The following is a 15,870-nucleotide window of genomic DNA, read 5'->3' on the forward strand; positions in this document are numbered from 1 at the left end:
TTAAATCTTCTTTTTTATTATCATTTTGTTGTAACTCATGAATTAAGTTTTTACTTTTTTGTAATTCATTGTTTGAATTATCGATCATTTTAGTCAACTTTTCGATATTATTTTGTTGATTTTCAGATATTTCTTGTAATTTAATAATTTGTTCATTTTTTTCCTTTATAATTTTCTCTTTTTCTTCATCGAAATTCTTTATTTCGGAATTCAATTTCTTGTTTTGATCAATTAAATCTTTGATTTCTTTTTGTGTTTTATTAACTTCGAAATTTAATGTTTCATTTTCTTTAATATAATTTTTATTTTGTAATTGATATTCTATTAATTGTTCTTTTAACTTATTTAATGTTTCATTTTCATTAAAAGTATTTTCATTTGATGAAATATTTTTAATATTACATTTAAGTTTTTGAATTTTTTCCTTTTTTGATTTTAATTTATTTATAAGTTTTTCATTTTCATCCATAGCATTAACAAGTTCATTTTCTGTTTCTGTATTCATTTGTTGAATTCGAGTTAATTCATTTGTGAAATTTTCAGAATCGAATTCTTTTGACTTTTTAATTTCATTTAATTCTTGTTTTAATTTATTTATTTCATTATTTAAATCTAATTCTTTTTCTTGATTTCTAATTTTAATTTCATTTAATTCCTTTTCGATTAATTCATTTGTCGAATTATTTTTGTTTTTATTTGAAAGTTCATTTTGTAAATTTTCAATAACTTTTTTGTTGTTTTGTATTTGTAATAATAAATCTGAAACTTTTTCATTATCATTTGATTGATTACTGTTATTTAATTTTTGTTCAAGTTCAATTTTATCTTTTAATAATTTTTCTATTTCTTTTTTAGAGTTTTGTAATTCTTGATCAACTTGTTCTAAATCTTTAATATGCTTTTTAGCTTTATCAATTTGTTGTCTTAAGTCATCATTTTCTTTAACTAATTGATTAGTTACATTTGATGAAAGTAATTTATCTTTTAATTGTTGATTTTCTTCTTTTAAGTTTTTTATTTGATTTAATAAATTTTCTTTTGTTTCATTAAATTGTTTTAATAAATCATTATATTTAACTTGTAAATCATCATCATCATTGCCTAATAATATATTATTAGTATTATAAAGTTTTGATTTTAATTTTTCGATTTCTTGATTTAAAAGTTCTTTTTCTTCATTCGTTTGAGCTATAGTTTGTTGTTGATCATTTAAACATTTTTCATATGTCGGTATAACAGTTTGAATTTCTTCAATTTGTTGTTCAAGTGATTCAATTGTCACTTTATTTTCTTCGATTTTCTTATTAAGTTCAATATTTTGTTTTGTTAATTCGTCATTTTTTTCAGTTAAGTTTAATATTTGTGCTTGAAAAGTTGAATCGTTTTGTATTTCGGATTTAATATCTAAAAGATTTTCTCTGTTTTTACGGACAACTCGAACAACATCTTGAACAAAATCATACCAAATTGATTGTTCTTCTAAAGAATCGACATAATTATTTATCGATGTAATCAAAACTGATATTCCTATACGTGCTTTAATTAATTCGATTAATTGTATAAATACTTCATCATTAGTCTTAAATAATAATGATTCAAGTAATATTAAACTTGTAATACTCTTTAGCAAAGGTTCTTTAGTTTCATCAATACATAAAGATATTAAAAATATAATCGTTGATTGTTTATCTTTCCTTTGTAATGATGAAATCGTTGATATGAACAATTTTGTAGCTGTTGAAGATTCCCAAATTATCGCAGAAATGAATTTTAATATTACGGGTAATACAATCGAATTATTGTTAGTAATCTTTGATAATGTTTCAATTGAATACATAAAGAAACTTTTGTCATTGTTCAAATTATTAACATAAAAAATGTTTTTCGTTTCATTATTTGTTATTAAACATGAACATGCAATGTTATAAATCGCATAATTCTCTGTTATCATTTCATTGAAGTTCTGTAATATATTTGATAATGAGTTATGATTACATAATGCTTCGGAAACTGATTTTGATCCTTTAATACAATAACATTCAATGAAAAATAGTCCGCAATTTTGTTCTTCATTATCTTTAGTTGTTATTGTTAACGTGATGATTTTTTCAAGTTCATTTGATATGGATAAACATAACTCTGTACTCCCTCGAATTATATATCCTAAAAGTTTTAAAAGTGTTTTCGAATTTGTGCTATGATTCATGATACCGTTAATTAACGGTGGAATTAAACCGCTGTCCAAAATAAACGGTCGAAATGATGCTGCATCTGTTGATTGAAACAACATTGTTAAAAGTGAAATTGCTCTGTCATCTCGTGATTTTATAAGTGGTAAGAGTTTAGTTAAATGTCCCGTTTCTACAAATAATTTTTGAACTTTAGAATTACCATCAAGCAATGATTGAAGTGCTGGAATCACTTCAGCAGATGGAAGAGTGGAAATACGTTCTGCAAGTGGATCCATAAGAGAAAATGCCATCATTTGTTGAATGTCATTATTGCCTTGAACTAACGATGGAATAAGATACATGAAATTAGAGCGAATCATATCAACTGGATCATCAATAAGATTGCAAAGGGATTTCTGTGCTCGAGCAGTCTCGAAAAAGAATGATTGTACTTTTGATGGTTGAAGTCGTAATAAATTTTTGATAAGACTCAGAGATAATCCTCTGATTTTTGCAGACTTATTGTTAAGACATTCAAAAATATTAGGAAGTGCAGTTTCTTCATCAACAATATAACCAGAATTAGAATTGGAATCAAGACTATCATCAAGAACAAGTTCATTCAAGATTTGTAAAATATTTTGTACTGCTTCGTTATCTTTACTAAAATCTGATAGAAGCTTAGCTAGAATCGTGCTTGACTTTAGACCAATTATTGAAGAATATTTTCGTGCAAATGGAACAATATCTATAAGTGCATCTCGAACTAACTTAGGGTTGTTTAGGTTGTCCAAACATCGATTGACAAACTCTTCATCTGTTTCTTGAGAGTCAGGAGCAAAAAATTTTAGTAAGGACATTAATTAGGGGGCCTTGAATACGTTTAAATATTTTTTTTCTTTCATAAAAGAACGAAGTCACCAGTACAAAAATAAACATAAAATTCATTTTTGATTTTACCATAGTTTATAAAATAATTAATTTTTTGGTTTATTAATTTTTTCAAATGCAAAACTTTTTATGTTATAAGAAAATTGTAGAATCATCAAAAAAAAAATGACAACGTTTAACATCAAAGAAAATTCATTTTTTCCATATTTTTGTTATATTGATTTCAAATTCAAACTTGGTAAGGGATCTGTTAAGCTAGCTTTTTTTAAAGAAAAAAAGAGGACGATAGCATAATTATTTAACACTTTTTGTAATGTTAATAAAAGATGTCAAAAAATTATTTCATCCCTGCTTGCAGAAAGAAAGGCATAAATCACACAGGAAAACAAGAAAAAGCAAATTTTCTGTTATTGTAAAAAAATTTATAAAACTCAAACAAATTATATTTAATTTAACACAAGAAAATTTTGAAATATCAATTGAACAAACAATGAAATTATTTGATCTAAATTTTCCATATTCATTTAATTTGATAATTTGTAATTTAGTTTATTATGCATTTTATTCAAAGAAAGAATTAAATTATATTTATATAAACTTTTTAGAGAATATTAAACTCAAAGAAGAAGAAATCAATAAATATAACCCAAACATTATTAAAATATTTAGAAATTATTTAGTTAAATTTAATACACAAGAATCATGTTATTTAAAGATGAAAATGATTAAAAAAAATTTAATTGATCCAAAGTATCTTAAATATGGTAAAACCACAAAATATAGGACAACATATCACTTCTTTGATTATTTCATGGGTAAATCAAATGAAAATTTTTCAAAAGATGATTATGGACTTGATAAGCAGTTAATTAAGGAAGGGCATAATCCAAATGAAATCTCAAAAATAATTCGAAATGATGAAATCGAAAAACTTCAAGAAATAACATCACAAACAAATTTTGATTTTGATCAAACAATTGAACCATCACTTTATGAAAGATGTTCATTTATTAATCATAAAAATGTTACATTAATGATTATGCAGCATTTTTTGGATCAATTAAATGTTTTAAATATTTACTTATGAATGGTGCAAAAGTAAATAACACAGGTAAATATGCAGTTGCAGGTGGAAATGAAGAAATCATTCATTTATGTGAACAAAATCATTCATCTTTTCAAAATGCATATAAAACAGCAATTGAATTTCATCAAAATAACATTTTTAAATTTCTTTATGAAAATAAATTAGAAGAAATAAAAACATTGGAAGAATTAGGAAAGATATGTTTAAAATATTCCAACTATGAAATTTTTTTATTTTTATATCAAAATGGAATGAAAATAAATGATTTAATAATGAATAAAACAGCTAAAATTGGAAATTTATATCTGATAAAATATTTCCTATCAAAAAATCAAATCCCAAAAAATATAATTCTTTTTTCTACAAAGTCAGAAAACATTGAACTTATAAAATACATTTTAGAACAAAAAGGAATTGATGTTAATGCTAAAGATATTTATTTGTTTTATTTAAAATTTATTTTGATAATTTTATATTTCAAAATATTTTTTGGAAATTATTTAAATTATTTCGAACAGCACTTATTTATGCATCTCGAAATGGTTACAAAGAAATAGTTAAATTACTTCTTGAACAAGAAGGAATCAATATTAATGCTAAAAATATTTATTTGTTTTATTTAATATATATTTTAATAATTTAGAATTTCAAAATAATATTTGGAAATTATTCAAATTATTTAAAACAGCACTTGTGAAAGCATCTATAAAAGGTTATACAGAAATAGTTAAATTACTTCTTGAACAAAAAGGAATTGATATTAATGCTAAAGATATTTATTTGTTTTATTTTGGATTTATTTTAATAATTTTATATTTCATAATAATATTTGGAAATTATTTAAATTATTTGAAACATCATTTATTGAAGCATCTTCAGAAGGTCATACAGAAATAGTTAAATTAATTCTTGAACGAAAAAGAATTAATGTTAATGAGAAAAATATTTATTTGTTTTATTTAAAATTTATTTTAATATTTTGGTATTTCAAAATAAAATTTGGAAATTATTTAAATTATTTAAAACTCCACTTATGAAAGCGTCTGAAAATGGTAAAATAGAAACAGTTAAATTACTTCTTGAACAAAAAGGAATTGATATTAATGCTAAAAATTTTTATTTGCTTTATTTAAAATTTATTTTAATAATTTTATATATCAAAATGATATTCTGGAATTATTCAAATTATTTGATACAGCACTTATTTATGCATCTTGGAAAGGTCATACAGAAATAGTTAAATTACTTCTTGAACAAAAAGGAATTGATATTAATGCTAAAGATATTTATTTGTTTTATTTAAAATTTATTTTAATATTTTGGTATTTCAAAATAAAATTTGGTAATTATTTAAATTATTTTATACACCACTTATGTATGCATCTCAAAAAGGTCATACAGAAATAGTTAAATTAATTCTTGAACGAAAAAGAATTAATGTTAATGAGAAAAATATTTATTTGTTTTATTTAATATTTATTTTAATAATTTGATATTTCAAAATAATATTTGGAAATTACTTAAATTGTTTAATACAGCACTTATTTTGGCATCTTCAAATGGACATATAGAAATAGTTAAATTATTTCTTGAACAAAAAGGAATTGATATTAATGCTAAAGGTATTTTTTTATTTTATTTAAAATTTATTTTAATATTTTGGTATTTCAAAATAATATTTGGAAATTACTTAAATTGTTTAATACAGCACTTATTTTGGCATCTTGGAAAGGTCATATAGAAATAGTTAAATTACTTCTTGAACAAGAAGGAATTGATATTAATGCTAAAGATATTTATTTGTTTTATTTAAAATTTATTTTAATAATTTAATATTTCAAAATAATATTTGGAAATTATTTAAATTATTTATAACGGCACTTAATTTAGCAACTAGAAATCATCGGACGGAAATAGTTAAATTACTTCTTGAACAAAAAAGAATTGATATTAATGTTAAAGATATTTATAGATTTGATTTGATAAAAATTTTGATTATTTTTTGTTCCAAAATAATACATGGAGATTAATTAAATTATTTTATGCAGCGCCTACAATTGCATCTGTAAATGGTTACACAGAAATCGTAAAATTATTTCTTGAGAAAAAGAGTAAAACCAAATAAAACCCGAAATCTAATAACACAAAATAAACAGTTATACTATGAAGGAATATTTTTTAAAAGTAAATTCATTGTTTTCATTCATGATTCATATTGTTTGGAAAAACCAACCATGAACAATTTTTTTGTTTAATTTCAAGAAACTGAAAATACAGTTTTAATAATTTTAAATTATTTTAAACAATCGTTTGAGCTATCTATTAGGTTAAAGCTAAAGAATCTTGATACTGACCAAAAATAATTTGTGGTGCCATAAATTGCTAATTCACCATAAAACTGTTGTTTTGATCAAAATGAAGGTTGTTCTTGCAATAATCATACAACCGCAAAATAAATTCAAAAAGTTGATCCTTTGTTTTATTCGACGTTTTTTGCTGATTTAAGCTCATGATTACCAAATTATAAATGAAAAAATGTCTTTAATTTAAAAAATGTAGTATGTTACAAGAAAAGCAATTGTTTATATATTTATTCATACTGTCATTAATAATATTACAATTATTTTTCTTTTTCTTCTATACAAAAAGAATTAATTTGGTTTGGAATTTTCAGTAATTTGCTTCCAATAAGTTGAATATTTTTGGTTATTCGAGTTAATAATTATTTTTGTAAATATTAATAGTTACTGATATATCAGTATTGATCCATACAGTTAACCCTTCTTGTAATAGCAAGGAATAGACTATGTAAAGCTTATCCCAAACAATATTTATTAAATATACAAAGAATAATGTTCAATATAAATTCGGTTAAAAGCTTTTCAAATAGAAAAGGACGAAAATGCATGTACTTAGCGTTGTACTCAAAAAAGGACAAACTTATGAAGAAATTGATTACATGGATTTCTCAATGTACAGATGAACAGGACACAAACGTTTTTTCGTGCAAATGGGGCACCTCGAACACACGGATTGCAATCAACGAATTCCATTTTTAAATGGAAAGCGATTTGGAAACAATATTTTCTCGCCAGCTCCCTGTTTATGGGGTTGAAGGTCAAGCTAAGCTCAAAGATGCAACAGTCATGATTGTAGGATGTGGTGGATTAGGAAGCACATGTTCAACTATTCTTTCTCGTTCTGGTGTTGGTCATCTTATTCTTATTGATTGTGACGAAGTATCTATATCTAATATTCATCGTCAATTTTTATATACACAAAATGATATTGGTAAATCAAAATCCAAAACAGCAGCTTCATCACCACTTCTTTGTTTATCAGATAACGTTCCAGTTATTACTCACATTGATAAAGATACAGCTTATCAATTAATCGAAGAACATCATCCAAATGTTGTAATGGATTGTACTGATAACTTTGAAGTTAGATATGCAGTTAACCATGCATGTGCCAGAGCTTCAGTTCCCATGGTTTTTGGCTCTATTACAGCAGGTCAAGGTCAAGTTTCTGTTTATTGTGATTTGGAATCAGATCCTGAATGTCCATGTTTTTCATGTATTCACCCACAGGTTCCACAACAATTGCCATCGCCACCTCCAGTCGTTCCAGGAATATGTTCAATTGTTGGAACTTTACAAGCACAACAAGCAATTGCAATCATAACCGGAGTAGGCGACAAACTAGTACGTGAGCTGTTGACCATAGACATGTTCAAGTTGAAAATGAGGAGATTTAAGCTTCGTGAGAAGAATGTCAATTGCTCTGTCTGTGGAATTGGTCAAAAGCCAAATCAATGAAATAAAACAGAATCAAAACTTGTTGAAAAAAATGCCTTTGAGTGAGATTGTACATTTGTAAAAAGTTTTTAAATTTAATTGTTAAGAATTCGTTTATTCTGTTATTACGGAAACTTCGACGTGAACTTCTGGTTCGAGACCAATTTGTGTTACTTGTTTAACAGCTGCTGGTGTACCAACAAAATCAATAACACGTTTGTAAATACGAAGTTCTAAATGATCGTATGTTTCAGTACCATTACCGCATGGAGCCCTACGAGTTGTGATCCTAAGGCGACGGCGTGGCATTGGAATTGGTCCACGAACCTTTAAATGTTCGGCCTTAAGTTTTTGAGTGAGGTTATTGCAAACTTTTTGGAGATTTGGGAGCTTTGATGATGTGATTGTAAGGCGGATACGCTGTTGTGCTTGTGTTGCAAGAACTTCCTTCTTTTCGTCACCAGTTGGAATGCTCATTGATGAAAAGGCACAGCCAGACAAACCTTGTCAAAACAGCACCAACTTATTAAAAAGTGACAATTAAAGACAATTGTTTAATAACTCCAAAAATGATGGCCTTTTGAACTTTCTACACGTTTTGTTTATTTCATTTGGACGCTCTTATGCCAGCGAGCTGGTTAAGTACTTCTATTCTTTTTGTTACTTCTGGATCTGTTATTTCTTTATCACACAACTCTGCTATTTTTCGTTGGAATTGTTCCACTCTCTTCTTTCCTTGCATGTTCTTTAATGTGGATAAGTCACCAGATTCTGCCATTACTTCAATGAATCCTTTTGATTCTTTGTTTGCCATTAGCAAGAGTTCTTTCATAAACTGTTCTCTTTTCTTTGTTGCATCGCTCCAGGTTTGTAGTGCTTCATTTCCATTTGCAGAATACATCTGTGGTAATAATTTCTTTTGTAAATCCTTTGACTCTTGAATTCTCTTTGTCCATGTTGAAAGAAGGATTTTAGAAAGTGCATTAATATCAGGATCTCCTTCATTTACACTCATCTTCTTTTCAAATTGTTTCAATCTTCTTTCATACATTCTAACTCTCAAAGCAACGAGTTGATAAAAACGATTAAGACGACGTGTTACACGAATAACATCATCTAAAAATTGTAAATAATGTTGTCCACTTGAATGGATCCTAATTTCCCAATCGGCTAAAAGTGCAGCTTTTTCATTTTCTATTTGGTCGGATACTTCTTGAGCAAATTGAACGCCTTTAGTTGTTGATGGGATTGGATTACAACCAAGGAGGAGCTCACAGGTAGGGTCATCTGCCATAGAAGCAGCAATATCCAAAGCAGTTCTACCTTTTTGATCTTTTAGATTAAGATCTGCATAATACATTAGGAGACGACAACATTCTGGATCGTTCATACGAACAGCAAAATGAAGAGCACTCTTTTCACCAATGGTAAGTTGGGATCCTGATTTAAGTAGAAGATTTATCGACTTAGTATTCTTTACATGAATCGCATGAAAAAGAGGAATTTCAAAAAATAAAAATAAACTCCAAATTAGATATATAAACTTTTTGTTATATAAATAAATAGAATTAACAGTATTTGGATCAGCACCATATTGAAGAAGAATCGAAACTGCCTCATCATTTCCACTATTGATAGCTGTGATTAAAGGAACAACTCCATTTGATGTTGGAAGATTTGGATTTGCCTTAAAATTAAGTAGTAATTTTAAAATATCCGTCTGTTTATGTTTTATTGCCAAGTGTATTGGTGGCAAAATTTTCTTATCCAATATCTGTGATGTATCTGCTCCATTTTCAAGAAGATTTAAAACATTTTGATAATTTCCTTCAGATATTGCTATTTGCAATGGAGTTTTAAAACCTACAAACAAACGCTAAATTAAAAAATTAAACTTGAACCAACGCAAATGAACACTTTCACTTTCTGCTTTCTCGTTCTCCATCTGACTCCAAAACCTTCAGTATGCAAAAAGTGACAATTATATTATACACAACAAATTTCCTTCAGCATTTATGCGATTCAAATTATTTCTACACCTTAACCCATTTGCTAATTTGCAGCTTCTGCTTAATAGTTAACAAGAGTTACTCCCAAAAACGCACAAAAGTAACAGTTCGTTCCCATTCTCATTATTTCTCACCGGGGAACGTTAGATGCATCTCAAAGTGGCCGCCACTTTTCTGTCAAAAACTCAACAGACACTTTTTCTACATTAAGTTCAAATTTCAAACCATTAATAGTTTAATTAGAATTATTCCTTAATTTATGCATTTAAATTATTGTCATTAAGATATTGCTTCATTTCATCTGGAGTATGACGACGAGCACCAGGACCGCCATCGTTACGTTCTTCATCTTCAAGGAAGCAAAGGAATGTTGCGTCGATACTCATTTCGAACACGCCAGTGAAAGCGCCACTTGCTAAGTAAGACATAATAAGAACAATGACTGCTGGGACGATATAGAATGTAACGTCATCTTGATCCTTGAATATGAGGATTGATATACCAGAGACGAGTGCAGAGATGAGGATACGGCCAAGGAATAATGTGAAGTCGCCAACCCAATTAAGTGCTGTAGCACGTGCAGCATTTCTAAGTAATAAGAAGAATGCTTCCTTGGATGCCTTGAAGAAGCTAAATCCGTGCATTGCTGTCATGATGTATGCATTTCTATTAAGATACTTCAAGAATTTCTCGAGGCAGCAGAAGCAGCACTTAAGACATTTAACAATGCATTTAACTGCTGTGTTTTGTGATTCTCTTGTCTTTTGTTCAATGAATTGGATGATTGCACGAATGATCTTGCAAATTGTTATGATGAGTGAACCGACTGCAAGTGTACCTGTGTGATAACGAAGTGACCTAAGTAAGCTTCGTGTGCAAATGAACTTGGGCATGTTGTTTCTTTCGTCATCAGAAGCAAAGTAATATTCTGCAACAACACCTGCAACTGTCATCTCACCTAATGCCATAATGAAGCATGAAACCCAAAGGAAGCCAATGAAGTGATAGATGGAGAAGCCTTGGATAACTGTATCATATTGCATTGAGATTACATCGGCTGTTGAGATTGGATCGCTTGAATCTAATTGAACAATGCCACGTGTTGGGGTACCTGCACCGAATAACACAATAGCAACTGCAATGACATAAATCCACCATACGAATAAGATGATGTATTGTGCAATCGGGAAGAAGAATAATGATGGGACACTATAGAACATCTGTGAGACTGTCTTGATAACATTGATGCTATATACAATACGCTTAATCATGAAGAGTAAAACAAGAACAAAGATAATGTCAAGAACAAGTAAGATGTAGAAGAAGACATTGAATACTTTGCGATTGAGTTCTTCGGAATAAATTCCAAGTGTAATGCCTGCAATAAGTTGAGCATTGTCGAAGTTGTTCTTGGATTGATGGTAACACATGTATGTAAGGAACGCAAGTGCTGCAGCGGTAAGAACAACTGTGATCCAGACAAAGACAGCAGCGCAGCATCTCAATAAGAAGAGCCAAACTAATGAAAGAACTAAGGCAATAACAACACAAACTGCAATGATCCAATATGTATTGTAAAGATCTTGGATTGCACGTACAACAGCTGATACTGAATCAATTGATTGTGAAACATTGGCAAGATAGTTCATTGTTTGAGTAACATCACCTCTGATATCATCAAAGGCAGCTGTAACTGGAAGACATCTGCTGAAATGTTCTTCAGTTGCATAACCACAGAAATATCTATCAGGATCTGTTGTTGAATAGTTTTCAATTGCTGGGGCAATTGGTGTTGTTGAATTTGTTGTAGCATTCCATTTGGCGCAAACACCCATATCATCTGCATTGTATCCGTGGTATTTTTTAGACTGCATTTGTAGGTTTGCTTTGAAAGCATATGTATAAAGACCTTCATTTGGACATTCTGCAACGCAAAAGCTTCTAGCGTAACCTTTTACACCAGGACGTACCCAGAAAAGTGCTGGTTTATCTGTTAAATCGGGTAAATCAGAAGCGTTTTCGACGTTCAATAATTGGTTGTTATATCCGCACATAAGACCTCTGTGATCAGTTGGTACAAAGAAGTACTTTGGATCACCTTTAACGGCTGAAACGACTAGGATTGCAATCATGCCGCAGATGAATAAGAAAAAGAAGATGCACATGCAAATATCTGTACATTTTCTCTCGCGATCTACGCCATCGAAACTTGGGTCGTGTTTGAATTTTTCTCCGTATTCTCCAGAACCTTGATTCGAGCTTCCGTATTCCATTTTAAGTAAACGAGTATTCAAAAATCTTGATTTCTATGTAACCGCTGGGATTCAAGTCAATTTTGGTCGAAGTTTTGAATTTTGAGAGAATTTTTATACAAGGAAACTGAGGTTTTAACCAATACATTTTCATCATTAAAGTTTTTGTTCGAAATACCCATATGTTATTCATCAAATTTTTTTACATGAGAGATTAATGGATTAGAATTTTTAAAAATATTGTTTAAAATCACAAAATTGAAGTTGATGTCCACTTTTATTGTTGATTTTTCCGGTGGTTTTTAATTTGAATTAACGGAGAAAATTACATTGAAAAGGCTCGTTTCAACGGTTATATCATTTGAATTGAAGTGGCAATCTTGGGATTTTATATCGTTTTTCTTCAAATGAGCTCATTTGCAAATGAAATCATTTTCTTTTAAAGTAGGATAAAACTAAAGACAAACAAATCAGTAAAGAAAGTTTTCAACCATTAAATTGTTATGAAGAAATGATTTTCGATCAAAATAATGAATATAAGTTTAGATATAAACAAGAAAGAAATAAACAACATATCAAACTAATCATATTCATTGAATTTAATGAATAAATCAAATGATGTGAGTGATTCGCAATTTGAAGATTTAAAAAAAATATTATTCATTTAATAAAATATTTTATCTTTTATATTCATCTATACATCATGTTGGTATGTATGTCATTTAATTTATTTTGTTTTTTTGCACTTGTTTTTATCAATTTAGAGAACCTTCTAACGGAAAAGGAAGTAAACTAAGCAAAAGTGAATTTCTGCAATTTTTGATACAAAAAAAATTTTATGCACAACATTATTTTTACTCTACTTTTAATATGTTGACTACACAAATATATTATATACATATATAATAGATAGTCTAATTTTTCTGCTCTACAACATATAATTTAATTTCTCAAATTATATAAATCCGAACATTAATATGTTTATTAACAAATCGGTAGTGATTGGATAGATATTGTTCCATGTTGCAAAACGATTATATTTGCTTCAGATTTGTCATTAACGCTAGGTATATTTTATATGATTTAAAACATATATTTGTTTTTCATTCCCACTTCAAGTTTTGATAAAACTTTTATCTCCTAAATTAGGTTTTGAACTTTTTCAATAATACGGGGCACCCTGAAATTCACAAAGATTTCTTGCGACTTTGTTTGATATTTTTCACTTGCTTTCCGGAAAGAAAGTCTTACGCTTCATACCTTACGCTTTTGATCAGGGCTATGAATTTGACTTTAAAGCTATATCTGATACAATAGAGGATAAGAAAAATTCAACAATTTTCATATTTTATCACACTAGATATCTAACGATTGATAAAAGGGCAATGCAAGAATTTAAAATAAAATTTTTTAAAATATCACCATCAAAGCTTCCAACCGGCTCAACATTTTTTTTGTTCAAAGAAAAAGTAGCGGAATTTTACATTAAACATCAAAATAATATAAATGATTCCATTATCCTTGTATCTACCAATGGCATGGATGTATGTGGTTATTTAATTGTACGCTGGCTTGTTGAAGAACAATCTTATACAATCAATAATGCATTTTCTGCATTTTCTAATTCATTTCCCAATGGAATAACGAACCCAAATATTGTAGAAGAAATCAATAAAAAGTATCTCTATACCAAGAATTCAAACTTCATTAAGGAACAAGATACATCAAACATCCCAATACCATCAACATCACCACAACAGAAATCACCAAACAAACAAACACCAACAAAAGATACACGCCCAAAGATTCCAGTGGTTTCTCCCTTACCACAGCCAAAAGTTTTTTCACCAACAATGTATTCCCAACCAGAATCCCCAATAGCTCCTCCACAAGTAGTGAGTCCAAAAATTCCAATAGTTTCTTCACAAGAGGAAAAGTCTGGTGTAAGAATAACATTTGATGAAATTGGCGAACCTGTTGATTCACGTTTACGTTCCAAACTTATTATGTCACTTAATGTAAAGTTTCAGCAATTTAGAGCAACAACACCAATGACACCAATTTCAAGACTTACTCCATCATCATTTGAACTTATGACGAGTGAATATTGCTTGACCCCTAAGCCACATGGAATTAGATGTCTTCTTTACATCGCAGAAGATGGTAACTATCTAATTCAAGAGAAAAACAAATGTCAAAAAATTGAATTAAAGTTGTATGGTGACATGTCACCTGAAAAGGCGGTTAGCATGTCACTTTTTGAAGGTTATTTGGTTTCAATTCCAGGACAGAAACCGTTATTTGTAATCTCAGATTTATTAATTTATTTTGATAATGATATTCGCCAAAAGCCTGGATATGAAAGATTGTCAGTTGCAACCCATGTTGTCAGTTGCACAAAGAAATATTCCAATGATATCTTTTCAAATATGATATCAATTGATGTGTTCAAAAGTTTTCCATTAACTTCATTTGAAAAATTTGTTCAAAAGGATCAAGGAGTTGTAGATTATCCAATTTCAGGAATTTTGTTCTATCCAAAAGATGAGAAATCAGAAATTGGAAGTCAAAATCCATCTCATATCTTTGAGTTCAAACTAAGCAACTCTTATTATCCTGCTGTTAAGCTTAAAGTCTCGAGAGAAACAATGGTTTGTGTAGGTACTGTGGATAACTATGGGTCTGATAAAGAAGTTGTTGAGTTTGGAGTTGCAAAGCCAAATATTCTTTCTATGGATGAGTGTATTGTGGATATACAATACAACAGGACAACAAATCAATGGCAAATAAATGGAAGATCAAACTCACCAAAAGAATGGACACTTAGAGAGTTTAGGAGTATTTTGGATCAAAAAGGTGTTCCAAATTTAACATTGGACGAATTGGAGCAAGGAATTCGATCAGTTTTGTCGAAGGACGAAATCATAAAAATTGAATGAAAAACGATAATTTATATGTCTCGCAAACGGTCGCCATCCGGCATGAGGTACCTATTTAAATTAAAATTCAATTTCGCGCAACAACATACATGCACTCTAATTTTACCTTAAACAACAAAGTTGGAAAATCTCTGTATTACCTTTTTTATAGTTACATGATATATTTAATTTTCGATTTATTTTTATATGTATTCTTTTTGAAATCAAAAATTCATGAATAAAATTTTAGATTAGAGAATATAATTAACCATTTATGCTTGATGCATGATGAATATAGGTTTTAAATTTAGAAAATAAAATGATAATATTTCGTAATAAATTTTTTTTTTATAATTTCTTAATTAATTTATATGTTATCGATTTTAGCTTATCACACACATCATTCATTTTTAATCATTGGGTTTCGTTTATTTATTGATGTGTTTCTTTTTGGACATATTTTGGGTTTGTGAAGGTTGAATTGAAATGGTTTGGATAAATCATTCAAAAATTATGTAGAGTACACAAAAAAAAAACAAGATCTCTCAAATAAAAAATTTGTTTTTTCAATATTTAAATGCTAAAAAACATGATCTTTTTGGTTTATTTAATGCAAAACTGTTATTCATTATTTATAGTGAGAAAAGGGTTAGAATCATTTCCACACTATAAAAAAACGAAGGAAAGCATTTTTCAGTGAACGTTATTTTAGAATATGAGCAGTTTATTTCAAATTTCAGTCCAA

General features: G+C 28.5%; 6 protein-coding genes across 6 annotated transcripts; 2 read left to right on the forward strand and 4 right to left on the reverse strand.

The window, feature by feature from the left end:
* Positions 1–2,292: 2,292 nt before the first annotated feature.
* On the reverse strand, positions 2,293–3,031 carry GO595_007115 (uncharacterized protein; the record flags this gene model as incomplete). Its single annotated transcript, XM_067920544.1, has 2 exons — positions 2,293–2,309; positions 2,392–3,031. The coding sequence occupies 2 exons, from the start codon at positions 3,029–3,031 to the stop codon at positions 2,293–2,295; spliced, it is 657 nt and encodes a 218-aa protein (XP_067772634.1).
* A 4,177-nt stretch (positions 3,032–7,208) lies between these two features.
* GO595_007116 (adenylyltransferase and sulfurtransferase) lies at positions 7,209–7,967 on the forward strand (the record flags this gene model as incomplete). Its single annotated transcript, XM_067920545.1, has 1 exon — positions 7,209–7,967. The coding sequence occupies one exon, from the start codon at positions 7,209–7,211 to the stop codon at positions 7,965–7,967; it is 759 nt and encodes a 252-aa protein (XP_067772635.1).
* A 93-nt stretch (positions 7,968–8,060) lies between these two features.
* GO595_007117 (40S ribosomal protein S20) lies at positions 8,061–8,423 on the reverse strand (the record flags this gene model as incomplete). Its single annotated transcript, XM_067920546.1, has 1 exon — positions 8,061–8,423. The coding sequence occupies one exon, from the start codon at positions 8,421–8,423 to the stop codon at positions 8,061–8,063; it is 363 nt and encodes a 120-aa protein (XP_067772636.1).
* A 130-nt stretch (positions 8,424–8,553) lies between these two features.
* GO595_007118 (uncharacterized protein) lies at positions 8,554–9,336 on the reverse strand (the record flags this gene model as incomplete). Its single annotated transcript, XM_067920547.1, has 1 exon — positions 8,554–9,336. The coding sequence occupies one exon, from the start codon at positions 9,334–9,336 to the stop codon at positions 8,554–8,556; it is 783 nt and encodes a 260-aa protein (XP_067772637.1).
* An 876-nt stretch (positions 9,337–10,212) lies between these two features.
* GO595_007119 (choline transporter-like protein 2) lies at positions 10,213–12,228 on the reverse strand (the record flags this gene model as incomplete). Its single annotated transcript, XM_067920548.1, has 1 exon — positions 10,213–12,228. One exon carries the CDS (start codon positions 12,226–12,228, stop codon positions 10,213–10,215), a length of 2,016 nt encoding a protein of 671 aa, XP_067772638.1.
* A 1,517-nt stretch (positions 12,229–13,745) lies between these two features.
* Positions 13,746–15,146, forward strand: GO595_007120 (uncharacterized protein; the record flags this gene model as incomplete). Its single annotated transcript, XM_067920549.1, has 1 exon — positions 13,746–15,146. One exon carries the CDS (start codon positions 13,746–13,748, stop codon positions 15,144–15,146), a length of 1,401 nt encoding a protein of 466 aa, XP_067772639.1.
* Between the last annotated feature and the right edge of the window lie 724 nt (positions 15,147–15,870).

Source organism: Histomonas meleagridis (genome assembly GCF_020186115.1).
Source record: "Histomonas meleagridis strain 2922-C6/04-10x chromosome Unknown contig_51, whole genome shotgun sequence".
Lineage (NCBI taxonomy): Eukaryota > Parabasalia > Tritrichomonadida > Dientamoebidae > Histomonas > Histomonas meleagridis.